The sequence below is a fragment of the Salvelinus alpinus genome, chromosome 8 (assembly GCF_045679555.1).
Source record: "Salvelinus alpinus chromosome 8, SLU_Salpinus.1, whole genome shotgun sequence".
Classification (NCBI taxonomy): Eukaryota; Metazoa; Chordata; class Actinopteri; order Salmoniformes; family Salmonidae; genus Salvelinus; species Salvelinus alpinus.
Window position 1 is genome coordinate 55,054,378 of NC_092093.1, and position 27,309 is coordinate 55,081,686.

Genomic DNA, 27,309 nt, shown 5'->3' on the forward strand with positions numbered 1-27,309 from the left:
TATTGTAAATGTGATATTTCAGGTTTGTATTTTTAATACATTTGCAAAAATTTCTAAAAACCTGTTTCTGCTTTGTCATTATGAGAAGATATATAAAAGGGTAAAAAACGATTATCCATTTTATAATAAGGCTGTAACATAAAATGTGGAAAAAGTCAAGGGGTCTGAATACTTTCCAAATGCACCGTATATCGCCAAATTTGACTTAGCAGCTTGGCCATCTAGTGGGAACTGCTGCTAGGAGGCACCAAGGAAAAGTCTGGTCTCTCCAGGTTCAAAGAAGCTGTACTGATTGAAAGCAAGGCTGTTTAGATGATTGGACCTATCAGTTAACTGTCAGAACCAAAATCAAGAGATTTCTCCTCTTTGCCCCCTATGCAAACACAACTGACAAAGCATTATCACATACAAAGCAGAGAACGTGGCCGACTTCACACCGATAAGGGTCCATGCTCGTAAGCAGCACGGGGTTAAACTTGTTTCGGAGTGCGACGCCACATTTATCTGAATGAAACATTCAGCAGTCATCAATAATACATTTCAGCAACAGCAAGACCTTTGTGATTTACACAGGCATTTGAGAGAGCCATATCATCTGGAGTCATTGAAGTCCTCTAATGCCTCCAATTAACTTCATTCCATAGCGCACAATCTGATTACGACTAAATAAGCCATTTTCTAACAGCGTTAGGGGGGAGGTGGAGTTTGCTAAGACCAAGCTTCAAGTGCCTGCTGCACCGAAGAGCCCCCAGAGAGGCTGCAAATGAAAAGGACGGTATAAAGTTTCATCTAATACCCGGTTCACTGCAAAAAGAGAAGCAAAAGACAACAGCCTCAGATTTCAGAAATCAATGGCAATTGGATTTTCACATCTTTGGAGCCTGTGGCTGCAACCTCTAATGAGGTAATTGAATTATCTCGCATTCAATAGCAGAGCGACCCGTTCAATTGCTATGCAGCAGCAGAGAGAGAGAGAGAGAAGAGAAAGGAGTCCTTGCTCATTTCTTTGTGGTGTATAGACGACTGCGCCAATTGATAGCCTGTGTGCGTTCTCTTACAGTAAAATGGTGGGTAGGCCTAATTTATCTCTTCGTTAGAATTTCATTCATTAAAAAGCACAGTACGATTTACAGGCATGAGACTAAAACGAATTACAGAGGTATAACTCCTCTAGAAAAAAGGTAATCTTGTTCAAGTGGAATATGATTCCTTGATGGGCGCAGCATATCATGTAAATCAAGAACGTGAACATGACACTGGCTACATTTCTTGTTGTTGATAGCCCACTGATAACAAGCATTCCATATTCGAGTGTGTGGCTATAAAACTCTTTTAGGACATTGCCTTTAATTCGGCGACAGCTGCTAATTACAGTTTTATCTTGTACCAAAGCTCTTCTTTAAAATCTCAAGAGTTTATGACAATCCACTGATAACGTTCTGCGTCATCCACTCAGACCAACCGGGTCAGGCGTTGGTCCTCTCCTGCCGAGGGCAACAAGACACAGCCAGCCACCGCCACGAACACTGAAATAACGGATGGCCTACTTCGATTTAGCACACTATACTTGAAACAATGTTCACCTGGGGCTGAGAGTTCTCTCTTGCTAATAAATCACACAAATGTGAGTATCACATTCTCTTTGCCAAATTGGTGCGACCGCATCCTCTCTACACTACTATGCAAATTGTCTGAGTCGCTGCCTTTCCTCACACACACACACACACGTTGAATGTAGAGCAACTTAGAAACCTTACAGACATATGTGGAACATATGTGGAACGAATGTGGAACAACGAATGTGGAACAACTGACAGAGATGTTACAGACACACGGGCTTTGAAATGTGGAACAACTGACAGAGATGTTACAGACACACGGGCTTTGAAATGTGGAACAACTGACAGAGATGTTACAGACACACGGGCTTTGAAATGTGGAACAACTGACAGAGATGTTACAGACACACGGGCTTTGAAATGTGGAACAACTGACAGAGATGTTACAGACACACGGGCTTTGAAATGTGGAACAACAGAGATCTTACAATGAAATGAGATGTTCTGTCCCCCATTGGTCTGTTCAGATAAATGATCAGAGACCTCTGTTAATAAATGTATTTTTCTTAATACGTATATCTCCAAATAATATGTTTGAGTTATTTATGCAGGGCTCAACTGAAAGAGAGACCTTAGTCTCAGTATAAAACCTACCTGTCAAAATAAAAAAGGTATAAAATAAAAAAAAGATAATAAATAAATATGTAACCCGCTTTGCTCCAGAGCTTAGCCTGGGGTAGTCTGTGTGCTTTGCCCCACTCAATCAGCCTTCGGGTAGCAGAACTCTCATTATCTCTCATTGACTAGACCAGGCTGAGAGAAGTGGCAGCAGGACAGGAGGGATGTGGTGTGAAGTCACAGTGGTCTAAACCAGTCTGCTAGCTCAAATCTAAATTCTGAAAGTAAATACATACTGGAAAAGCAGCCAACAAGTGCTCAGCATATGTGGGAACTCCTTCAAGACTGTTGGAAAAGCATTCCAGGTGAAGATGGTTGAGAGAATGCCAAGAGTGTGCAAAGCTGTCATCAAGGCAAAGGGTGGCTACATTGAAGAATCTCAAATATATTGTGATTTGTTTAACACTTTTTTGGTTACTACATGCTTCCAAGAGTTGATGTTTTCACTATTATTCTACAAAGTGGAACTTTTATTTTTTTATTTTTTTTAAACACCCTGGAATGAGTAGGTGTGTCCAAACTTTTGACTGGTATGGCATGTCACCATTAGTAAATGTACCGTTAATCCCTGTCATTTGGTTACACTCATTTCTGTTAACGTCCGTCAAAAATTACAGTAATTTACCGTTCTCATTCTGAGTGGAAACGTTGTTTCCAGAGAGCACAAGCTGCTACACTTGTTTCTGGTATATTTCATAACCATCATTTATGAGTTGTCAATTTAAAAAAAAATATATGTTTTATTGTCTTTTGGTTTGGAGTGGTCCATGTGGGGCGGCAGGTAGCCTAGCAGGTAGCCTAGCAGGTAGCCTAGCAGGTAGCCTAGCAGGTAGCCTAGCAGGTAGCCTAGCAGGTAGCCTAGCAGGTAGCCTAGCAGGTAGCCTAGTGGTTAGAGCGTTGGGCCAGTACCCGAAAGGTTTCAAGTTCGAATCCCCAAGTTTCCAAGGTAAAAATCTGCCGTTCTGCCCCTGAACAAGGCAGTTCACCTACTGTTTCTAGGCCTTCATTGTAAATAAGAATGTGTTCTTAACTGACTTGCCTAGTTAAATAAAGGTAAAAAATATATAAATAAAAAGTGAGAAATGAGAATGTCTCTGGTTTCTTTGTCCTGATAATGTTGAGTACCTGGCCTGCTGCGCACAAATGTAGCAAAGTGCTAATTTGGGGATGTCTGATTTCTGATGGTCTTAACTCACCACTAATAAGCGGAGCTTCTCAGTCATGGCTAGGGATGCAAAGTTCGGTCAATTTTGCTACCGACAAAACTAACCCTCATCAACCAGTCAACAAACGGTTAAATTGTTTCCAAACAGTAAAATGACGTGGCCAGCAAAATACTACTAGAGATCTGTATATAATGACGAGATACTTATGTTTCCGCCCTGACAATGGGAGTCGGCCCAAGGCGGGAAGGAAGGCGACAAGCTTAGGTCCAAAATAACCCATAGAAACACATTGGGCTTATTTTGGACAGATTCTAGTGAGAGTGAAACCTCTTGCTTTGCCTCTTCCTCTCTGATACTATGCATTCATACAAGGACCTGACATTTTTAATGAAGAGCTTAATGGAAACATGCAACAATAACAAGCCTATCGTCTTCCAGTTCAAGAGGCTATATAGTACATGCAACTCCTGTAATGAAGTAGCTAATAAAAACCTCATTTTCAAACATATGCCAAAATGCAATTCGCAGAAAACACAGTTCTAAACCTAATGCAAGCAGTTGAGATTAAAATCTCTGTTAGAAACTTAGAAAGAGGGGGAATCTAATATCAACAACTATGATGGGTTGGTATTATGACTAAGCAAGGCATGCCTCATTATTTGAAGTAAAGCAAAACGTTCAGATTTCAAACAATTACGCCACCGCCTCCAGTTCACATTGCGTTACGCCGCCGACCTCCAGTTCACATTGCGTTACGCCGCCGACCTCCAGTTCACATTGCGTTACGCCGCCGACCTCCAGTTCACATTGCGTTACGCCGCCGACCTCCAGTTCACATTGCGTTACGCCGCCGACCTCCAGTTCACATTGCGTTACGCCGCCGACCTCCAGTTCACATTGCGTTACGCCGCCAACCTCCAGTTCACATTGCGTTACGCAGCCGCCTCCAGTTCACATTGCGTTACGCCGCCGACCTCCAGTTCACATTGCGTTACGCCGCCGCCTCCAGTTCACTCGCCAATTTAATTGCACAAAATTATGCAAATTACCCTATAGTCCGATAAGCATGATGACCGGTCAAATGTATTTTTGGCTGCTAAGTGCCAACCGATTAACGGTTAACGGTTAACATCCCTTGTCACGGCCTGCCCCACTCCCCGGCCCTCCCCCTCCATTATGGCAGAGCCTGCCCCCTCCATTATGGCAGCCCTCTCCATTATGGCAGCCCCCCCCATTATGGCAGGACCCGAGCCGCTCCCTTGCGCTCCCCCGTCCGCCCCATTATGGCAGGACCCGAGCCGCTCCCTTGCGCTCCCCCGGTCCGCCCCACTATGGCAAGGCCTGCCCCGCTCCCTTGCAATCCCCCGGTCCTCCCCACTATGGCAGGACCTGAGCCGCTCCCTTGCGCTCCCCCCCACTAAGGCAGGGCCTGAGCCACTCCCCGTCCTTCCCTCTATTACGGCAGTGCTTTTGTCCACACCAGATGTGGGGATGGGCGAGGTGGACCGTCCTCTCAGACCAAAACCTCACGACCAAAAACACTGTCTGGCTGCTCAAGCAGAAACAAAGCACAAGCTCAGGGTTTAGGACTCTCAAAAAGGAACTGGTGGCAAAAAGGAAGCATATCAGTTAGTTCTCTCAATTAGGCCCTACGTGTCACAAATAACTGGCTACGATAATATGTGTAAGTTATTCTTTGTAGGTTAAAACAGAAAGTCTAAATACATTTTTAAAAAATGGCCAATATCGTTCTTCACAGGTGCATTGAGGGAGCAGTGAGTTTAAATACTGTTGACGGCCAATTCCCAGCGAGCAGACATTCAATATAAACATGGTGAGGGCTGAACGAGCCCTCTAATGAATATGCATCAGGTTGATTTAAGAGAAAGACTCCCGTTGATGCCAGCTGCTCAGCAGAGACCTTCAGCTCCACCAGAGCAGATGCTCCACTGACTCACTGGGATGCGAGTCGGTTAGCAACAGATGTTTTCGCAAAAGAGCCCACAAAATACCTCAAGGTAGTAATATCTGCAAAATGAAAACTATTTATTTATATATCTCACACACAGCCTTTTATTCAAAATGTGCTCAGGATTAGATGTGTTTTTTGCTGCTGCCTGCCTCCTCAAATTGTTGAGCATGGAGCTTAAAAGGCACAATCTCAACCATAACATTGGACAGAAAAACACCATCTAGTCTCATCAACATAAGTCGGCCAATGTCTTTAGTGTGTTCAAAAAGCGAAACTCCTGCCAAAACGGTTGAACACTTATTCACCCAAACAAAATGTCAAAAAAAGCCAAATTTTCAACTATCAATACTGCAATGGGTTTGTGGGAGACTATAGCTCACTAGTGTTCAAGATATGCAAGGATACTTCACAGCCATTTGAACAGTCTGTGTATGCCTGGTCTGTACATTGCATTTCTACTGGTGTTTGCCACTATCCTGACCTGCTAATAACACTTCAGAGAGCAGTAAGTCACACAGTGAGTACCAGTCAATGCGTAAAAGGGGCCATCTGCAATTCAAACAAAAACAAAAAAAATGTCCATGCTGCCACGGTTTCTGGTAAACAGCTATGGGATAGGGCTGGAGAAATGTAACCACTCTCAAATTCAGGGCTATGGATCCAAGGACTGACCATCCATGATATCAACATTACAGTTTTAACCATGTTGAGGCTATACAGTGTTTGTTTACAAGCTTATAATTTTGGGTTCCGATTAGGTTAGACAGTTGAACTAAGCTCGTGACGCATTTATGCTCAAGAATCAAATGGCTATGAATCATTCATTTAAAAGTCAAATAAAAAAAATGGATGTAACAAAATCGCAGATTGCCCCTTTAAGTGCAACTTTTTCCACCCCTCTCTTTGCATAGGCCTTACTAATTGCTGGCATGTCAGAGCACATGACTGAGTGTTCTTTATAAATACCCAGCTCACCAAGCTGCCTCAGTGGCACACCGAGGAGTCGTAAAACCTTCCCCTTTGCTGCTAGAGGGGAAGGAGGGAGCCCTGAGAGGGCACATTTTCTGTTTGATGCAGCCCGAGAGTGGGCTGCAGTAGTAAAAACCCAAACAAAGCCAGCATCCGCATTCAGCCATTAACCAAATAGACGTTGCAACACACACACACACACACACACTGAACTGGACACACATTTCCCCGTGGGGCTGGAGAATTCACACAGGAGATTACTGTAGGATAAAAACAGAAAAGACTGATGAAAGTTGAAGAAACCATAAGACAAAATAATTCTGCTGTAACACTGCTAGACGGGGGGGGGGGGGGGACACAATCTTAGCAGCACATTTATTTGTCGGGAGGCTTTTTCCTATCAGCGCAGAGGCAAATAAATCCGATACACATTGAACTACTCAGTGCGGTGGAGCTACTGTGCCGTGTGGTTATGTACACAGTTGACGGTTTCAAAAATTGCATATGTCAGGAAGTGTTCAAAAGCACCGACTCAAGTGGGCTGTATACTGTTACGTAAACTGATCCCCCCCCGCCCCCAAAAAAGTGAGTTCATAGCAGGTAGGCTATTCCAAGCATGTGTCAGCTGAGGTGATTGGAAGGTCTGAAGAGGCGGCCAACCCCAGTCATCTCAGTGTGGGGGGGATGGGGGGGGAGCGCAACACACACACCTCAATGCAGGAAAGTAGTTCCGGCTGTATGGATGTATGTGCAGTGAACAGCACGTCATTCCTTCATGATGGCCAGGAGTTTTATGGGCTAGATGGGTCAAGTTCATACTAATAGGGGATGGGGAGGGGTAGAGGTACCGTTTTTCCGTTTTTTGTTATGCCCTTGAGAAAGGCACTTAGCCAAAATTGCTTCTGGAAATATCCTCCAGATAAAAGGATAATGACAAAAGCAATTCACCCGGTGGCTTAATACGAGTGTCTGTAGAGCATTTGGGGGACAGAAAGTCAGCGACTGATTAAAACAGATTGCAAAACAGGTAGTCCTTGACTATTTCCAATGTAACAGAAGAGAATGATCAATGTACTTCTTCTCTGGCAGCATTCTGTCTCTCCTTTCTTCGCCCTTTTTACATGTACCAACAAACAGGTGTGATCATTCTACAGTGGTCCATGCAGCGTACGTTCAAACGGGTGTGATCATTCTACAGTGGTCCATGCAGCGTACGCTCAAACGGGTGTGATCATTCTACAGTGGTCCATACAGCGTACGTTCAAACGGGTGTGATCATTCTACAGTGGTCCATGCAGCGTACGCTCAAACGGGTGTGATCATTCTACAGTGGTCCATGCTGCGTACGCTCAAACGGGTGTGATCATTCTACAGTGGTCCATGCTGCGTACGCTCAAACGGGTGTGATCATTCTACAGTGGTCCATGCAGCGTACGTTCAAACGGGTGTGATTAGAAAGCTTATTTAGAATGTCCAGTTTCGACTGACGCAACAGTCGCACATTTGAGCTGTCCACACTGTTTCCTCCGATTTTTTTTCTGCACAAACAGTCTTTACAAAGTTATTTCCCGAATGTAACCAGTTTATATCTTTGGATGCAATGTTCAGACATTCACAGAAGTAGCTACAGCATAACACAATCATCCAGACCGGAAAAATGTAGGCTACATTTGTCCTAGCGCTAACTGAGGAAAGACTGAGGTAACACAAGTATTTAGATAACTCTCGGCTGACAGAAACCACAATATGAATTAGCCAATAGCAATTACTATTTATAATTAATCACATCACGGGTGAGCTCACCATTGATCGAAACTACGTAAAACACTTTCTAGTGAAGGAAAGTAATCCGATGACGGGTAGTTTGTGCGCGCCGTCATGTTTGTTTTTTTCGCGTCAACCAGAGATAGAAAAGAGGAGACCAGATGAGTTTGGTATGTTTGCAGTATGCATGTTGAAGGGGGGGGGTGTCATCTATCATCATTCACTTCCGGTAGTTTACTCGAAAGATGAGTTGCCATTCCTTCACCTCAGTAGAACGTCTTTGGTCTGACAGACATTTACGTGACACCCAGAATGCATTGTATAATGTCAACAAACATGGCGCCACACATAGCTGGCAAACAGCACAGCATTAGCTCATTGTAAATCAGTACAACCTTCAAAAATGTATTTTACACACATCATGTGTCCATTACAACCTATGCAATAATCAGAATGCATTAGATGTCACCAAGTACTTGAAAACATGTGAATAAAACTGCAAATTCCAGCCAGAAAATGTACCAGTTCGTGCAAGACTGCGCAAATGTCTGCATACTTGATCTGCGGAAAAACTAGGGAAGTGCTTGGGCTCTCCTCAAAAGAGAGAAGTTTGTCAGACTCAGTTTGTCAGACTCGCTCCAGGGGAGAGGTTATGGATGTGACTGAATTCAAAAGTCTTGCTCTGCACTGTGCCGCTGCGGCCTGGAGTTCATCCCCCTTTTTGATATTCTGATGCCGAGTCGACACGGCAGCACAGGCGATTAAAGCTTTTGATGTGGTCTTATCGGTGACATGGAGATTGCACTTAAACTAAGCTGCACATATTTTTATTTCCCTGATGAACATGCGCTGTTTACTTGCAGTATGCAGGGAGCAAGCAACGCAAGTTTTGGGCAGATCGCAAATTAAAGGGGGCTCTGAGCCGGCACACAGGATTGTTGAACACCACGGGAGCTCTACGCTGGACAGTAATGAGGTTTGCAAAAGGTCACTGGAGGATGCAAAGGTCAAACACCAGCTGTCTCAACAGATAATGTGAAATGAACTGCTATTGTCACCAAATGTCCCATCCAACGCAGCTAAAGGTGATGGAATTGTTCCGAGTCCGTTTAGAGAAGTACCATGATGAAGCCTAAACAGCATTGGTAGGAAGTCCAATCTAACTGACAATTGTCCGATTTCAGAGGGAAGAGTGTCATGCATGTTACCGACTGCATGGTGAGCACTACTATCACCAACGAGCTGATATGAGGACACGTAAGGTGTGTTTACGTTAACTATTTCATATCCTGTCTATCTTGAAGCTGTGCATTATTTATGACAGCGGTGATAGCATCAAATATTCTAGGGGAGGGAAACTGGGGATGTACAGATTCATCCCCCCCTATTATACACACAACAGCTTCCCAGAAATGCACAGATAGCCTAGATGCTAAGCTTCTTATTGGTGTAAAAATAAATAAATGTAATCAAAAAAATTGTCCAGCACCTTCAATCTGAGAAAGTGGTCTGCTCCTTTATCCGTAGGATTATATGCATCAAGCATACGGATTTCATTCTGATGCAAATACTCCTGTCTTGTTTAAGCTCCCACATCACCGAAGCATGTCAATCATATTTCAAAAATGTACAAAAATACTCTGCAGGTCAACATAACAGTTGAGTTTAATTTAATAACATTCTTTAATGACACTGGTTAAAACGTATGGGAACGGTTCCCTTTATGTCATCTAAATACAAGCGCTGTGAGCTGGGACTCTATTCATCATGTTTCCATCGACTCTCCATCTCTCCGTCCACACAAAGGAATGTCACACAACGGAATATCGTGAGGTTCCAAACCAGCGGAATTATTCTATATTCTAGTTAATAATTAAGTTAGGTTGTGGTAATCACAGGCTGACCGTATTAACATTTTTTTTTGTGTGTGTGTGTAATTATTAAACAATAATGGCATTTAGGTTGAAGGAAATCAAAGCTCGTGAAACGTGTGAATGCACATTGTCAGCCACATAGCTGTAATGAAATGTACAATAATCGACATTAGGGATTTAGAAAACATAGAGAGGGGGGGTCCAAGTTCTTGTTAGGGGGTTGTCTCACGATGTTCAATTGGTTGGATAAATGTTGAACGAGAACTTTAAGCTGCCCAGCTCTACACTTTAGTAGCAGCTCCGCTCAATTTCGAGCAAAATTCATCAAACTGATAAACGACTAGCTAGTTACAAAATACTTACTTGGTCAATGGCTGACAATTAGCTAACTCAGGTTAGCTCACATTACTATCTAGGGGGTGTCCGAGCAACCTTTGAGACACAATGTTACCAGCAATCCGTGTGTCAAGGAAATATTGGCTATTTTGAAATCCCCACGAGTGAGATGCAAGACAAATTAAACGAAATGTTGCCAGTTCAGCTCCCAGCGAATCTCGCATGACAGCACAGCGACTAGCTCGTACAATGAGTATGACTTTGAATAGCCCCTCAGATCAGTCACTAGCGCAAGCTAACGTTAGTTTGCCGTTTAACTTTTGTCAACAGCGTTGAAACCTTCTGTTTTACAAAAAAAAAAGCACGAGTCACGAGCAACTGCATACTGTAGTAACAAAAAAAAAAGACTGGCTAAATAGATTAATTATAGCCAACTGTATAGCTATTACGGTGTCAAGTTCAACCAAACCCATCTCTTTCGATTGAACAAGTATTTGCTAGTTAACTAAGGGGAATCCTCACTCAAAATAGACAGCCAACAGTAGCAGGAAGTTTATTAACAGTGACTATTTATCTACACGGACACAAATGCGAAACATAACCATTGCCTGGACATTTCTGCCATGGGGCTTTCTTCAGCCCACAGTCCACTCCTCGGTCAGTGTCCAGCACGAGAAATGAACGATTAAGGCAAATAAAATAAAATAAAATTTTTAAACAGCTGTGAGTGTTGCAAACTAAAGTATTTTCTCAACTGAGGAATAACAGTTACTAGTTAATCAGTCAGAGCTCGAAAACATCATGTTACAAATGACTTCGCGCATTGATCCTGGACTAAAGCCGAAGTCCTCAAAACGGTGCATGTGACTTTTAGCTCTTTTCTCTCGCAAAGACGTTCCCCTCAAAAATAAACATTGTCTCTGACAGCGCGGCTTGCTCCGAGTCTGACCTGCGCCATCTTTGAGACGTCTTTAGGCTGCCGCTTCTTGAAACAAAGAGCAACAACCGACGCCCCGAAATCAACTTCGTGGCCACAACATATTGAAATAAAGAAAAACTGCCCAGACATAGCCTCGCTCACTTACCATAATTTTCTTGAATCATAGTCCCAAAGAACAGGACTATAAACACGAGAGAATAGGGTACTGCATCCATCGTAGTTCAGACTTACTCCAGACTGACTGTCTCAACTTCTCTCGCTAGTCCATGGTTGAGAAAAAAAACGTCTGATTGGCTGGGACCGCTAGTACCACACCCCGCCCAGACCAAGCAAGCCTTCTTGTGCAGTTGTAAACATTTCCTGACAGTTTACAGAATTATCCATTTGCTCATCTCAATTGTCAGTAGAACCACATTTGTTTAAGCAAGTCAGCCATATCAGCTAAAAGGCAGCAAATTAAGCTAAATGAACTGTTTCGCTGCCAGACAATGTTCCCGCTGATAGCAAGGTGTAGCAGTGATGTAAGGATTCACTCCATGGTGCTGAAAATAAAGCTCTGCTGTTGGGACAGTTTTATGTAGGCCTTAATAGTTTGTGGGCACCGTTTGTCACCGTTATAATGGAATTAATGTATTGCTTAGTGTTGTGTTGTGGCTTTGTTGGCATGCAGCTAAACACATTTTTTTTTTGCCTCACAGATTTACATGCTAAAATGGCCTTTTACAAGCCTATTTACAGCTTGCTTGTCTTTATAGGCAAAACGCACTTACATTTGAGTCATTTAGCAGACGCTCTTATCCAGAGAAACTTGCAGTACTGAGTGCATACATTTCCGAACCGGTCCCCTTTGGGTATCTAATCAACGGTCATCTTTTTGTTGGTTTGTATATTAAGGAAAGTATCTCTTAAAAATTGCGTGGTGTATCGTGGCGTGTTTTGTTCGCCTCAGTAAAGCTCTCTCTCCCCTGTTTCACTCTGCTGTCAATGGAGTTTTCTGGGAAAATAGCGATGGACGTTCCTAACCTGTGGCAAGACTAGTTTGTCAAACCATGTGAAAAATACTGTATTGCTCTACTAAAAGGCGCTGCATGGTCAATGCATTGGCTGTGCAGCATTTACGGTGATATGGCGTCTGCAGATGTTAGAGCATTTTCATACTTATTGCGCTTGGCCGGAACAGTGCAGAGCTGTCGTGAAAGAAGTTGTCAAGGAAGTGAGTTTGTGTTTATACAAAACCTCCCGCCCCCACCTACCGTCAACCAATCATGTCAATGCGGAGCTATACAGAGAATAGCCATAAAACACTTGAGAGGCGCACCGCGATGCGGTATGGTGCTCGATTTGGCCTCTGCATGCCTCCAGAGTCTCCGTGATTGCAAGCTTAAGCTCACCATGCGCAATGCCAAGCTCCAGCTGGAGTGGTGTAAAGCTTAGGCCATTGGACTCTGGAGCACGGATGAATCTGGGTTTGGTGGATGCCAGGAGAACAATACCTTCCCCATTGCATAGTGCCAACTGTAAAGTTTGGTGGGGGAGGAATAATGGTCTGGGGCTGTTTTTCATGGTTCGGGCTAGGCCCCTTAGTTCCAGTGAAGGGAAGTCTTAAAGCTAGAGAATACAATGACATTCTAGACAATTCTGTGCTTCCAACTTTGTGGCAACAGTTTAGGAAATGCCCTTTCCTGTTTCAGCATGACAATGCCCCCATGCACAAAGCGAGGTCCATACAAAAATGGTTTGTCAAGATTGGTGTGGAAGAACTTGACTGGTCTGCACAGAGCCCTGACCTCAACCCCATCTAACACCTTTGAGATTAATTGGAACGTCGATTGCGAGCCAGGCCTAATTGCCCAACATCATTTTGCTATATGATTTAGAATTTTAAGACCCCGTGAAGTATCAAAAAATATATTTAAAAAAATGATTTGATAAAAACATAATTTTGGCCTTACTGCTATTAGCCCATACAAACACATGGAACAACAGATTCAGTACATGGAACAACAGATAGTCCTTACTGCTATTAGCCCATACAAACACATGGAACAACAGATAGTCCTTACTGCTATTAGCCCATACAAACACATTGAACAACAGATTCACTACATGGAAAAACAGATAGTCCTTACTGCTATTAGCCCATACAAACACATGGAACAACAGATAGTCCCCCCAAAAAATCTAAAGGAACTTGTTCTGAAGTGTCTGTCCTAAATCAGAATTTGTTTTGGGACATGTATTGAACCATTGTCATTATATCCTATTTTTAGGTCACATTTATATGTTCTATAGAATGAAGGAACATGCTGCTTTGGCTTTATTGATTCTTGCTCACAGTTTACCCAAACTGAAGAAACGCAGAATTTACATAGTCACACATTGTATAAAAATAGCAAGAGAGAACACTTAGAATACAGAACACATGGCAAACATATTACAAGCACTTAGAATACAGAACACATGGCTAACAATTTTCATCACGAGACTTCTCCTGTAACGACACCGTTCAGTTTCAATTCGTAACAAGTGCACTGCTTGGTACATCGTTCAAACACTCACAAGCTTAAGTTTCATCATTATCAGGAAACCGGACCTAGGGGAAAAACCGCTGCTCTGCTTTCTTGACATCACAATCAACCAATCAAGTCCTAGTTTTATCACACCTGCTGCAACCTGGTCTCAGAGCATTTTGTATTATTCTTTACGTAAATCCGAGGCCTCTCCATTTAGTATGATATGTTACATTTTGTATGATATGTATTCATTTGTGGATGTCCATTATCCATTTCGTATGATATGTTACGAATTTACAAAACGTACAATATGTTACGAATTAGCAAAACGTATGATATGTTACAAATTCCAATTTGTTGTGGCTAACTTTAGCTAGGTGGCTAGGTGTCTAATGCTAATGTTAGCTAGGCTAGGGATTAACTTTAAGGGGTTAATAAGGTTAGGGTTATGTTAGGAGTTAGATTAAAGGGCTAAGGATAGGGTCAGGAGAAGGGTTAATTAAAATGGTTAAGGTTAGGTTTACTCACACCCACTCACTACACTCACTACACTCACTCACTCACTCACTCACTCACTCACTCACTCACTCTGCCGTTCTGTTACCCTCAACAGGATAAGGCCCCTGACCTCTCATCCCATACCTATGGTTGGTGACAGAGATATATGATGGTCCATTGTTTGATCTCCATCTGTGTAATTTCCTGAATATTCAGTTTGCACACTCTGCGCTCCCACCAATCCCCCACAGATGCATTAATGAGTCCCCTCCTAAAAAAAAAACGAAGGGGGAATCAACGTGAAAACCCTGCTCTTTGGATATTGCGACAGCCGGCAGGCCAGTGTTTGCTCAACAGAGAGAGAGTAGAGTGGACTATGCCCCTCCTGGAGTCATCTACCCAGAAACAGCCCAGGCTCTGGTGGTGGTGATGGAGGGGTGCCAGCGCAGGCCGGGAATGGTTGGGTGTCCTTTATCTGTCATTCCTATTTTTGGTGGGGTGACCTGGTCCCCCAAAAATTCCCCCTATACACCACCATTAGGATCTTGGCCACTGTGGCGACTGGTCCCCTTAGGGACAGAGCAGAAGGCTGAGGAGAGTTTACAGATGCTACGCTGTGTCATACTAGCACGACAGCCCCCAAGACAAGATGTTGACTTTTGACAATTGTGTAATTTCACTCTGGAGGGTGTGGCCTTTTCCGATGGTCCTGAATAAGTTTCCCCCTCCCACCTTGTCTCGTCTGTAAGGCTGAGCTCAAACCGTAAATCTGACCCGAGATCAGGACCAGGATTTATGGTCAAATTATGTATAATTCGTCACCTTATATTCTTCAGTTCTTATTGTTCTGAAGTATCTCCCTTCCAATACAGTTTGCACATTTTTGGGGTACAACTTATTTGCCAGGCAATGAGCTCGACTATCATACTTATAGTAGCCTATGTTCAGCCAACCTGGTTGGCTTTGAAATCTGGATGAGTAAAGGTTGCAGACGAAAACCTTGATGTCATGTCAAAGTGAAGATGATATCATGTTCTAAACATCTCTTTTAGCGGCTGAAAACGATGGCAACTAACAATCAGTCCACTGAGCCATAGTCATTTCTGTAATGTATGTTCAACTCCAAAAAAACAGGCTGTTTCTGTTTAAATGTAAAGGGTTTTAAGTAGGGCAAGTGAAAAATATTTTATCTTCCGGGAGTGCCTTGCTCTCGAGTGAACTTGTTCAGTGAATTACATAGTACTGGAAAGATAACAGAATTCCTGTACTAATTAGGGGAAAAAAAGGGGAAAAATTGTTGAAGCTCATGAATATCTCTACAAGTCTTGTCCTTCATGTTGAACATTGTTGAACACTACACGTTTCTCCAGAATTCCTTATGGAAAGAGTACAGGGAGGCACAAAAATGATTTTTAAACTTGTATCATTAGTGTTCGCCTTTGATGAAAAGTGGTGCACATTCGTCGGCCCCCTCAGTAGGAAGCAGCTTATCTGCTGAGGTAGAACGAAGCTGAAAGCCCGCAGACCCCCCCCCCCCCCAACCCTAATGCAGCTATATCAATACAAATACATCACAGTCACTTTGTGAACAATTGTTCAAGCAATACAATCATAAAAATAACATTACACCAGTGGCACAGTCACTTTGATATCATTCATGACAGGTTGCTGTCTTATTTCCGCAAGACGTCGCTTGTTGTGAGGCCTTACAAAGTAGAATCTCTGGAGGTGTATATTTTACTGTCTTTTTTACATACCACAATGATACCTTCCTCCTATTCCTTTGCAGCCTTTTGATTTGTCTCCGAGTGACAGACTGGCTTTTTCTCCCATGTTTACAATCAGTTGAATTCTGTGCCTAACAATATTTGCACCGTGTGTGCTGCTACCACGTTGTGCTGCTATTGTACCATGCTATGCTGCTGCCGTGTTGTGTCGCTGCTATGTTGTGTTGCTACTATGTTGTCCTGCTACCATGCTGTGTTGTTGTCATGTTGTTCTGCTACCATGTTGTGCTGCTGCCATGTTGTGTTGCTACCATGTTGTTCTACTACCATGCTGTGTTGTTGTCATGTTGTGTTGTTGTTATGTTGTATTGATATCACATTGTGTGTCATGTTGTGTTGCTGCCATGTTGTGTTGTCATGTTGTATTGTTGTCATGTTGTATTGTTGTAATGTTATGATGCTACCATGTTGTCATGTCATGTTGTGTTGTCATGTTGTGTTGCCATGTTGTGTTGCCATGTTGTGTTGTCATGTTCTCATGTTGTCATGTTGTGTTGCTGCCATGTTGTGTTGTCATGTTGTGTTTTCATGTTGTGTTGTGTTGCTACCATGTTGTGTTTTCATGTTGTGTTGCTACCATGTTGTGTTGTCATGTTATGTTGTCATGTTGTGTTGCTACCATGTTGTGTTGTCATGTTGTGTTGCTACCATGTTGTGTTTCTACCATGTTGTGTTGTCATGTTGTGTTGTCATGTTGTGTTGTCATGTTGCTACCATGTTGTGTTGTCATGTTGTGTTGTCATGTTGTGTTGCTGCCGTGCTGTGATGTTGTCTTAGGTCTCTCTTTATGTAGTGTTGTGGTGTCTCGCTTGTCGAGATGTGTGTTTTGTCCTACATTTTTATTTTTAGACCCAGCCCCCGTCCCCACAGGAGGCCTTTTGCCTTTTGGTAGGCCGTCATTATAAATAAGAATGTGTTCTTAATTGATTTGCCTAGTTAAATAAAGGTGAAATAAATAAATATGTTTTTATCAGAGGGAGTAACCAAAGGCAGCAGCATTCTGCTGTGTCTACGTCTCTATTGAGGACACAGGAAACGGTTACATCAATACTTTTGACTCACAATGGCAATCAAGCCGAGTAGATAACATCTCCCTTATCAGTGAGCAGCTCCCACGGTATGCTTTTGTTTTGGCTTCTCTTGAGAAACCATGTAACAGTTTGGTTAGAAGAAACCTTGTAACGGTTGATTAGAAATGTCTCTAGAAAGTGCACTGGCCTCCACCAAAGTCTCTGTAGCTAGTGTCTGGTTCAGTTTGAAGTGGCCTCTTCTCCTTGGAAGGAAACCAACTGCACCACATGGCCATGCAAATGAGAGGAACAGATAGGTTGAGGGGCAAATTAGCCATGTGCTGAGTCAAGCTGGTGAAGCACTGAAACCATGAGTCGCTCTCTCTCAGGGGCGTCACGCACCCCAAATATCTGAGGGGGCACAAGAATTTAGTATTTTTCGAACACCTGAAAACAGCATTTTCCTGCTATTTAGAGCCATAATCCTCAAAATGTTATACAGCTGCACCATTGAGAGCATCTTGACTGGCTGCATCATCGCTTGGTATTGCAACTGCTTGGCATCCGACCGCAAGTCGCTAGAGAGGGTAGTGGGGGCCGAGCTCCCTGCCATCCATGTGGTGTCTGAGGAAGGCTCTGAAAATGGTCAAAGACTCCAGCCACCCAAGTCATAGATTGTTTTCTCTGTTATCGCACAGCAAGCGGTATTCGATGCACCAAGTTAGGAACCAACAGGAAAGACCCTGAACAGCTTCTACCCCCAAGCCATGAGACAAATAAATAGTCTGTATTGACAAGCTTTTACAGAGTCCTTTGACTCATCACATGCTACTGTTTATTATCTATCCTGTTGACTCATCACATACGCTGCTGCTACTGTTTATTATCTATCCGGTTGCCTAGTTACTCTACCCCTACCTATATGTATATACAGTATCTACCTCCATTACCTCGTACCCCTGAACATCCACTCGGTACTGGTACCCCGTGTATATAGCCAAGTTATCATTACTCATTGTGTATTTATTCCTTGTGTTATTATTTTTCAAAAATGTTTCAATATCTCTCTGTTAGTCTACACCTGTTGTTTTACGAAGTATGTGACAAATTCAATTTGATTTTATAATCATTATGCTTAGTTATATATATATATATGTATATTTTTCTGAATATCCAAGTATACCTTTAGAGCTGTCTGTATTCTTCTGACTGGTGGTTATTTTTTTAAAGAAACTAAATATGCTTCTCTGCATTTCTGCTGAAATTGGGGTAAAAGTTTGAAAGGAATGTGAGTCTTAATCAGTACATTTAGTAATTGCTTGCTTTTCCAAAGTCTACCAACCTTGCCAGCAGGCATGCCAGCTAACCTATCTACTCTAAATTGATAGCCTGAAATGGCTTCTTGGTAGATCGTTATGACGTCGGTAGATTGGAACCCTATCTGGGCTAGCTAAAGCCAACTTCAAAACATGTGTAAGTGGCTAGTAGTATTACAGAAAAACAACAAAACATGTTACAAACAACCAAAAAGGAAGTGCCTTCAGAAAGTATACACACCCTTTGACTTTTTCTACATTTTGTTGTGTTACATCCTGAATTTAAATGGATTACATTTAGAATTTTTTGGGGTCACTGGCCTACACTCAATACCCCATAATGCAAGGTTTCCCAAACTCGGTCCTCAGGCTACACAGCTGATTGAAATAATGAACTAATCATCAAGCATTAATCATTTGAATCAGCTGTGTATTGTTGAGGCAGTAACCAAATGTGCATTTCTTGGGGTCCCAAGGACAGAGTTACGCTGCCATAATGTTAAAGTGGAATTATATTTTTTGAAATGTTTACAAATGATTTAAAAATGAAAGGATGAAATGTCTCGAGTCAATATGTATTCACACCCTTTGTTATGGCAAGTTTAAATAAGTTCAGAAGTTCAAAATTAGCTTAATACCCTGTGAGCATGGTGAAGTTATTAATTACACTTTGAATGGTGTATCACCCAGTCCCTACAAAGATACAGGCGTCCTTCCTAACTCAGTGGCCAGAGAGGAAGGAAACCGCTCAGGTATTTCACAATCAGACCAATGGTGACTTTAAAACAGTTACAGAGTTTAACGGCTGTGATTGGAGAAAACTGAGGATGGATCAGCAACATTGTACTTACTCCATAATACTAACCTAAATGACAAAGTGAGAAGAAGGAAACATGTACAGAATAAACATATTACAAAACATGCATTCTGTTTGCAATAACACACTAAAGTAATACTGCAAAGACTTTTGTCCTGAATACAAAGTGTTATGTTTGGGGAAAATCCAATACAACACATTACTGAGTACCACTCTCCATATTTTCAAGCATAGTGGTGGCTGCATCATGTTATGTTTGTAATCGTTAAGGATATTAAAGAAACGGAATGGAGCAAAGCACAGGCAACATCCTAGAGAAAAACCTGATTCATTCTGCTTTCCACCAGACACTAGGAGTTTAATTCACCTTTCAGCAGGACAATAACCTAAAACACAAGGCCAAATACACACTGGAGTTGTTTACCAAGTAGCCGATTTACAGTTTTGACTTAATCCACTTGGAAAGCTATGGCAAGACCTGGAAATGGTTGTCTAGCAATGATCAACAACCAATTTGACAGAGATTGAAGAATTTTGAAAATATATTTGAGATTTGAGATTCTTCAAAGTAGCCACCCTTTGCCTTGATGACAGCTTTGCACACTCTTGTTCAGTTAGCTTAGCCTTTGGCAGGGATGTCATCACCTTTCCTCTGCATTTCCTCAGTAACATGGGGATATACTACACATATCTTTGTTCAGTCTTACTAGGTCTGGCATTGTGCGAGGGAAGGAAGGAAGGAAGGAAGGAAAGAAGGAAGGAAGGAAGGAAAGAAGGAAATAAGGAAGATAGGCAGGAAAGAAGAAAGGAAGGAAAGAAGGAAGGAAGGAAAAAAGGAAATAAGGAAGTAAACAAGGAAGGAAGGAAAGAAAGAAGGAAACATGGCGTCTGTGTCTTTCTGTGACAATGCGTGGTGATAATATGCGACAATTTCAAAAAGGGGTGTACTTTTGAGTTTGAGTGAAAGAGAGGGAGCAACGGGGCCAGGTGGTGGGGGGGTTCTTTCAGGAGTGAGTGACAGATGTGAATATTAATGGTGTTGCCCTCATTCTCTCACACTAATGATGCGGGGTGTACGTACATATGGTCCCAAGCAGGATCCTGGATGTACCAGCCTGAACAGCTGGTGACATCCCATTTACCACATGAAGAGGGGTCTGCCATCAACACCGTGTCGTGTCCCCAACCTGTCACCCGTAAACCAAACACACTATGTGATTTTGCAGCGTGGAAAAAGGAAGTTAGAGCCCTGGCAGAGCGGTGCCAGGTAAATAGCCTATCCCTCAACGTCAGCAAAACCAAGGAGCTGATTGTGGACTACCAAGTGCCTTGGTGTGTTCATCACAGAGTACCTGACATGGTCCAATCACACCGACACTGTGGTGAAGAAGGCTCGGCAGCGCCTCTTCAACCTCAGGCGACTGAAGAAAATTTGGCATGGGCCCTCGGATCCTCAAGAAGTTCTATAGCTGCACCATCGAGAGCATCTTGACCAGCTGTATCACCGCCTGGTATGGCAACTGCACTGCCCTCAACCGCAAGGCTCCACAGAGTGTGGTGCGAACGGCCCAATACATCACAGAGGGCGAGCTCCCTGCCCGCCGTCATTTATGTCAGGCGGTGTAGGAGGAAGACCCGGAAGATCGTCAAGGACTCCAGTCACCAGAGCCACGGACTGTTCACTCTGTTACCATCTGGCAAGCGGTATCGGAGCATGGGGCCTCAGACCAACAGGCTCCAAGACCACTTCTACCACCAGGCAATCAGACTGCTGAACAGCTAACCCTAACTGTCTTCCTGCACAGACCTACACTGACTGTCCATACATCTATCCTTTACACACACACGCACACATGCACACACGCACGCACGCACACACACACACAATGCTGCTGTTCTATTATATAGGGGCAGCAGGTAGACTCGTGGTTAGAGCGTTGGACTAGTAACCGAAAGGTTGCTAGATCAAATCCCCGAGCTGACAAGGTAAAAACCTGTCGTTCTGCCCCTGAACAAGGCACTGACACTGTTCTAGGCCGTCATTGAAAATAAGAATTTGTTCTTAACTGACTTGCCTAGTTAAATAAAGGTACAATTAAATATACTATTGATTAAACTTTGTGACACTATCCACTCTATATTTGTAAATTAAGTCATACTTGACATATCACATGAATAATCTATACTACATATCCTATTGTGTATATATCAGTTTATTACTAGCGAATTTCCCCCCAACATCTAACTTCGGACACTCTCTAGCGATTAGAGGATTAAATCACCTCCAGCTCAACATTTAAATGGACTGGAAAACAACTGTACGTTTTGCGACTAAAGACACCCTTCTAGCCAGCTGACCACCGATTTCATTGCAATTTATGTAAGTTAATTTAGATTTTGAGAGTTTTCAAAAAAACGAATATACAGTATATACACATGTTGTGGGACACGCTGTATATTGTAAAAATGTACTGCGCGACAGACCACACATCATTTAACATCCAACTTTTTACCTCTGAAATATAGCAGATTTCAGGCAAGTAATATTTTTTTTTACCGGAAAGCTAGCCAACTAGTTAACTATCTAGTTAACACTTCGGATATGAGGTTGGTGTCTCTTTTTTAGAACAAAATTAAACGGATATATCTTGTAATTGAACAAAACAGTAAAGTGGTCAGTAACTGGTGGACCGTATGCCGATAATACGGGATGTATTTGTTTTGCTAAACCGCTTATCAAAAATAAAAAATCACATTTCACGTGACAAATAAACTTTGATTTTATTTGATAGTAGTAGTATTTCCACTGAAATGTCGAACATGCTAATTGCTAACCCGTTAGTTCATTTTTTTTTTACGACACCAATAATGACAAAACATTGACAGCTTGACCACAAGATAACACTGTTGAAGGTAATATTATTTATACCGATAATACGAGGTGCTACGCTATGCATATTACCTTCTTCTAATGACCTGTTACTTTTTATTAGACTTTTGATTATTATTGATATTGGTTATTGTACTGTTGAGCACACAAGCACTGCAGATTTTATATCTGCTTTAAACTATGGATGTGATGAATCATATACCTGCTCTAAACTCTGACTCTCTCTCTCTCTCTTTCTCAGCTTCGAACAATGAGCATTTCCGCCATGAAATTGAATGTGTAGTTTACTTATTTGGAGAGTGTTAAGGCCTCATGTAATCCAGAACCTTTTGTTTGGAGTGATCTATTATGGTAGACTGAGCAATGCGGCAGGTAGCCTAGTGATTAGAGCGTTGGATTAGTAACTGAAAGGTTGCAAGATTGAATCCCCAAGCGGGCAAGGTAGAAATCTGTAGTTCTGCCCCTGAACAAGGCAGTTAACCCACTGTTCCTAGGCTGTCGTTGAAAATAGGAATTTGTTCTTAACTTATTTGCCTAGTTAAATAAAGGTAAAATAAATGCATTTTGACATATTTAGGGTTAGGGCTGAGGAAGAATGAGAAATCACTTTTGTATTCAAGAGCGATGTTTTTTGGGCAGAACCTGTAATGCAAGTAAATTGCCAAGCAGGGACTTGTATGAGCCACTCTGAAGAGATTGAGGACAAGGAGCTCAGGGATAGAGTTCACTATCAGGAATCTCAGTATTGACTTTAGTCATCTCTCATCTCTCCACGGCTACTGCTAATGTACAACGAGCCATCTGGCACAAAATGGCTGCCATGCATCACTATAGGTGGGGATATTATGTCAGTGATGAGTGATCTACAGTAAATGACTCAGCTCGCTATGTAAAGAGCCTTGGGAGCTGTAATTGAAAGCAGTTACATTAATTGAATCCATTATGATCATAAGCGCGAAAGGAAAGAAAAGTGACTGTGTATCGAATAAATTCTGCTGTAATCTAATAGGGTGCACTACAGGACAACATACCACACTGCTTTACAGAACCAGCGAGAGCGGATCAGTTCCTAAAGTTAGAGAGGCAGGCGGCTGTAGATGTGACCTTTGGCGTCTTGGGCACTGGCTAGTTAGACGTGCTCTTTCACGTTGAGGGATTATCAGACGGCGGTGGTCGGGATCCTTCAATGGGATTTCACATTCCTGGAAAATTGCTGGAAAGGCAAGTTCATCTCTGCTCCTCCCTAGATCTCATTGGAATCTCCATCACATGACTGCCCAAGTCAGGGGTGTCTTCACTAGGAACGGAAGCAAACGGAACAAAACAGGGAGGGACCTACCTGAATTGGAAAAACGCTTTCCGTTTGGAAGTAAACGGTTTTCGTTGCAAAACGTTTTGGACTAATGATTACACCCCATCGTATGTGTATTAGTGCATTACTGTATGGGCAGTAGGTTCTATTGGGCACTGGTTGTTTCTTAAAATGGTTGAGGTGAGGTATTTCAGCAGTGGATCAGAAAGAAAACTGCTGTTCAGTTCTAGGAACCAATTCTACATTTGGATACATGGCTGCTCTTGGGGAGAGCTGAGAGGGTTCATCCCACTAAAAAGATTAACACATCTCAAGCAGACACACACCAGTCCAAATCCGAGAGAGCGAGAGAGAGCGAGAGGACCCATGGAGGCTGTGCTTGTCATGGTCATTAATTACACAGTGGATCATGTAAATCAGACTTAAGGGGAGCCGCCGAGGCCTTTATCAGACACCAGGGTCTTCCACTTTCTCATCCCCTTTCTGGAGCACTACAGACAAGGGGCCCTAGGAAGTGTTGAGGAAGCAGACACTCTCGTCTCCGTTACTCTGTCACAGCCTGCCCCCTTGTGGTAATAGTATATTATTACATGTTAGAGGAGACGGGGGGCTTTGGTCTTTTCCTTTGATTCCTCGTGTCCTCTCTCCTTGCCTCTTTCTCACAAAACCCACTGAGAGGAGGGATCTTGGCATTTCTCCATTTGAGAACGAGGAGGATGAGGAAGACAAATGCGAAAGAACCTGAAGATAATGAAGAGTTTAACCAGTGACCTTTCAGTTCTAATTCACTCTTGAGCAAAATCATATTGATTAGATTGATACAATATTTCTGGTAATATTTTATATAGTACTTGACTTCCCTGTGAAATCTGGGGAAAAAAACATTATTCCTAAGGAGTTATGATGAAATGTACAACAATAAGCAACCGTCTGTTTGATTGGAGGATTTTATATTCCATAAAATATGCAATCTGTTGGCATTTTACACACACACACATTGCAAGTACTGGGATCTCCGCCCGAGAAAATGATGCAATAGAGTGATGATTAAAGTATTGCGTAAGTGCCTACACTTCTACTCTTTCTAAACATTGGCAATATGAACACATTTGATATCACAAAAATAACACACAACAAAAAAAACTTAATTGAAAAAAACTCTTAGAGACAAACAGGTGTAATACTACAAAGACCCTTGGAGAAAAAGAAATGTGCTTCAAAGCTGCCTAGCACGATAATACTGTAGAACGACGGGGACACTTCCTGTTGCGTAGGCATAGAAACAACATCAAATCAAATGGACAGGACAAACATAATACAATACATTCTGGATAAAAAAAAAAAATTGTCATCATGCAAGAATATAACATAAAATCTAATTAAAAAAGAGGCACATAGTGAATCATGTCTTATGCATATCAAATATAGAATATTTTTCAGAATAATTCTTATCAACATTACAGAGTTATTGCATTTGCTTTCTATAGGAACTATATACAAGGCATATTGTCCCACATTTGTTTTACCCAGGTGCTGGGAAAAGTGATGATTGTCATTTTCATTAAAAACATGGCTATTGTTCCTGTTATTTTTTAAATATATATCTTATCTACACGAAAGGAACAACGGGATTCCCTTTTTGTGTGTTTTCAGCTTATAGGGGGGATGCTTGTCTTCCACCTGTTTGACGTCCAGAATGTATCAGTCTGCAACTCCCAACTCCTCTATTTACAATAGTACAAATGCAAAACCTGGATGGGGGGAGGGGGGATGAGAGGCGAGGAGGCGAGGGGAGGGGGGAGGAGAGGCGAGGAGAAGTGGGCGAGGGAAAAGGTAAGGAGGACGGGGGGGGGGGGGTTTGTGTGTTCTGCACACACACACACACACACACACACACACACACACACACACACACACACACACACACACACACACACACACACACACACACACACACACACACACACACACACACACACACACACACACACACACACACCTCCACAGCTTTAGAGGAGGAGAGATCTACTGGATACAAAACACTGTGTGATAAAAAAACTAATCTTCCCTGTCACGATATATATAGAGAGTTCTGTGGAACCAAAGCTCCTCTGTCATTGGAACAAGATGAATCTCATAGCTTCTCGTCTATGATTGACGCTTGTGCAGTAGAGTTAATAGGATTGATTGTCAAGGCTTTTACTGGATGATGCTTCATGTCATGCAATGACCTGGGAGAGAGTCCCTTAGAATAGTCCACAACAGACCTGGCTTCGTGCCACCAGAGCCTGGCTGGCTACCGGGGTCTAGCTAGGCCTCGGCTATGCCTGGGGCTAGAATGAGGACGAGGCCCAAGGCGAGGCAGAGGAAGATGGGCAGGGAGGAGGGCGAGGAGCTGAGGTATCCCGTGGACCTGATGGTGGAGATGGAGACGTCGGAGGTGAGGAAGGCAGACAGGGGCACGTGGGAGACCAGGGTGGGGCTGCCGTAGTTGATGAGTGAGTCGATCTTCTCCGCCTCCATGCTGCAGGCTTCAATCTGAGACGTGATACACACACACATTCACACGCACACACACACACACACACACACACACACACGCACGCACACGCATATACATGTATGATGTTACGCATAGTTTTTTGTGTGTCTTAATTCCCTTCTGAAATAGCAGATCCAAACGTGTTATTTTGTTATAACGTAACAAACCAGGCTCTTTATTTGTGGAAGAAACATTCCTAATTGAACCACCTAAAAGTTACCGACAGTGAGTCACATTCTTGACTAATAGTTCCTAGAGAGAATGACGGGAGGCCGGCCATAACCTTCATTTCCCGGTTTCCATCGATCGTTATCGCTCAGGGCTGTTTTTTGCAGAGATATCAATAAAAGGGTATGAAAAACAACTTAATTGGGAGTTTCACACTCGATGCGACAGAACTGGTGGCAGAGATGAAAAGTCTGATTATTAGTCCCAGTGGAGTGAAAGAGATTCTGAGAGGAGTTAGATTAGTCTCTCAGCGAGACGGAGGTTTGGGTCTCTCGTTCATCATCTAAGTCTCTGGTGTCATCAGAAAATCTTTCTTTTACCTTTTGTTTATCCAGGTTAGTTCTATCTCAATGAAATCTCTTTTTTCGAGAGAAAAACTGGAGATGGTAGTGTTCGAAACAACAGTTCAATATTTCCTAGGAGTCACCGCCTGAGACTAGAGTCCTGCATCGGGTTGGATACCCACGGTTCCCTGCTGTTGATCCGGAATAAACGAATCCACTGGCGGGTGGAATGAAAACATTATTTCAAACCCGCAGATCGGCTTGTAGTTCATCCCCCCCCAAGTGAGAATACGTTGCCAAGCCTACTTTCCCTGGCTAGTATAGCTCATGTGAAAATGGCTAATGGAGAAATAAAAGAAGGGGAATAGGCCACCGTCGTTGTGGAAACGGGTGAAATCCCCGGTTTGGTTTGGAAGGATTGTGGACAAGGGCAACAGCCTGGTAGATGGATACACAGCCTGCAACAAAGTCTGGTAGATGGATACACAGCCTGCAACACAGTCTGGTAGATGGATACACAGCCTGCAACAAAGTCTGGTAGATGGATACACAGCCTGCAACAAAGTCTGGTAGATGGATACACAGCCTGCAACAAAGTCTGGTAGATGGATACACAGCCTGCAACAAAGTCTGGTAGATGGATACACAGCCTGCAACAAAGTCTGGTAGATGGATACACAGCCTGCAACAAAGTCTGGTAGATGGATACACAGCCTGCAACAAAGTCTGGTAGATGGATACACAGCCTGCAACAAAGTCTGGTAGATGGATACACAGCCTGCAACAAAGTCTGGTAGATGGATACACAGCCTGCAACAAAGTCTGGTAGATGGATACACAGCCTGCAACAAAGT

General features: G+C 42.8%; 2 protein-coding genes across 4 annotated transcripts in view; both read right to left on the reverse strand.

Moving 5' to 3' along the window:
* The window catches only part of LOC139583296 (TGF-beta receptor type-1-like), an 87,659-nt gene extending 76,114 nt beyond the window's left edge, over positions 1 to 11,545 (reverse strand). For all 3 annotated transcript variants that reach the window (XR_011676524.1, XM_071414205.1, XM_071414204.1), the window contains exon 1: positions 11,404 to 11,545. Coding sequence is in view for 2 of the 3 variants with exons in the window: in XM_071414205.1 (XP_071270306.1) it covers positions 11,404 to 11,473 (70 nt within the window). In the remaining variant the exon portion in view is untranslated. The remainder of the gene's footprint in view (positions 1 to 11,403) is intronic.
* A 12,785-nt stretch (positions 11,546 to 24,330) lies between these two features.
* The window catches only part of LOC139583297 (reversion-inducing cysteine-rich protein with Kazal motifs-like), a 110,644-nt gene continuing 107,665 nt past the window's right edge, over positions 24,331 to 27,309 (reverse strand). The window contains exon 21 of the mRNA XM_071414207.1: positions 24,331 to 25,939. Within this exon, the coding sequence (XP_071270308.1) occupies positions 25,712 to 25,939 (228 nt within the window). The 3' untranslated portion in view covers positions 24,331 to 25,711. The remainder of the gene's footprint in view (positions 25,940 to 27,309) is intronic.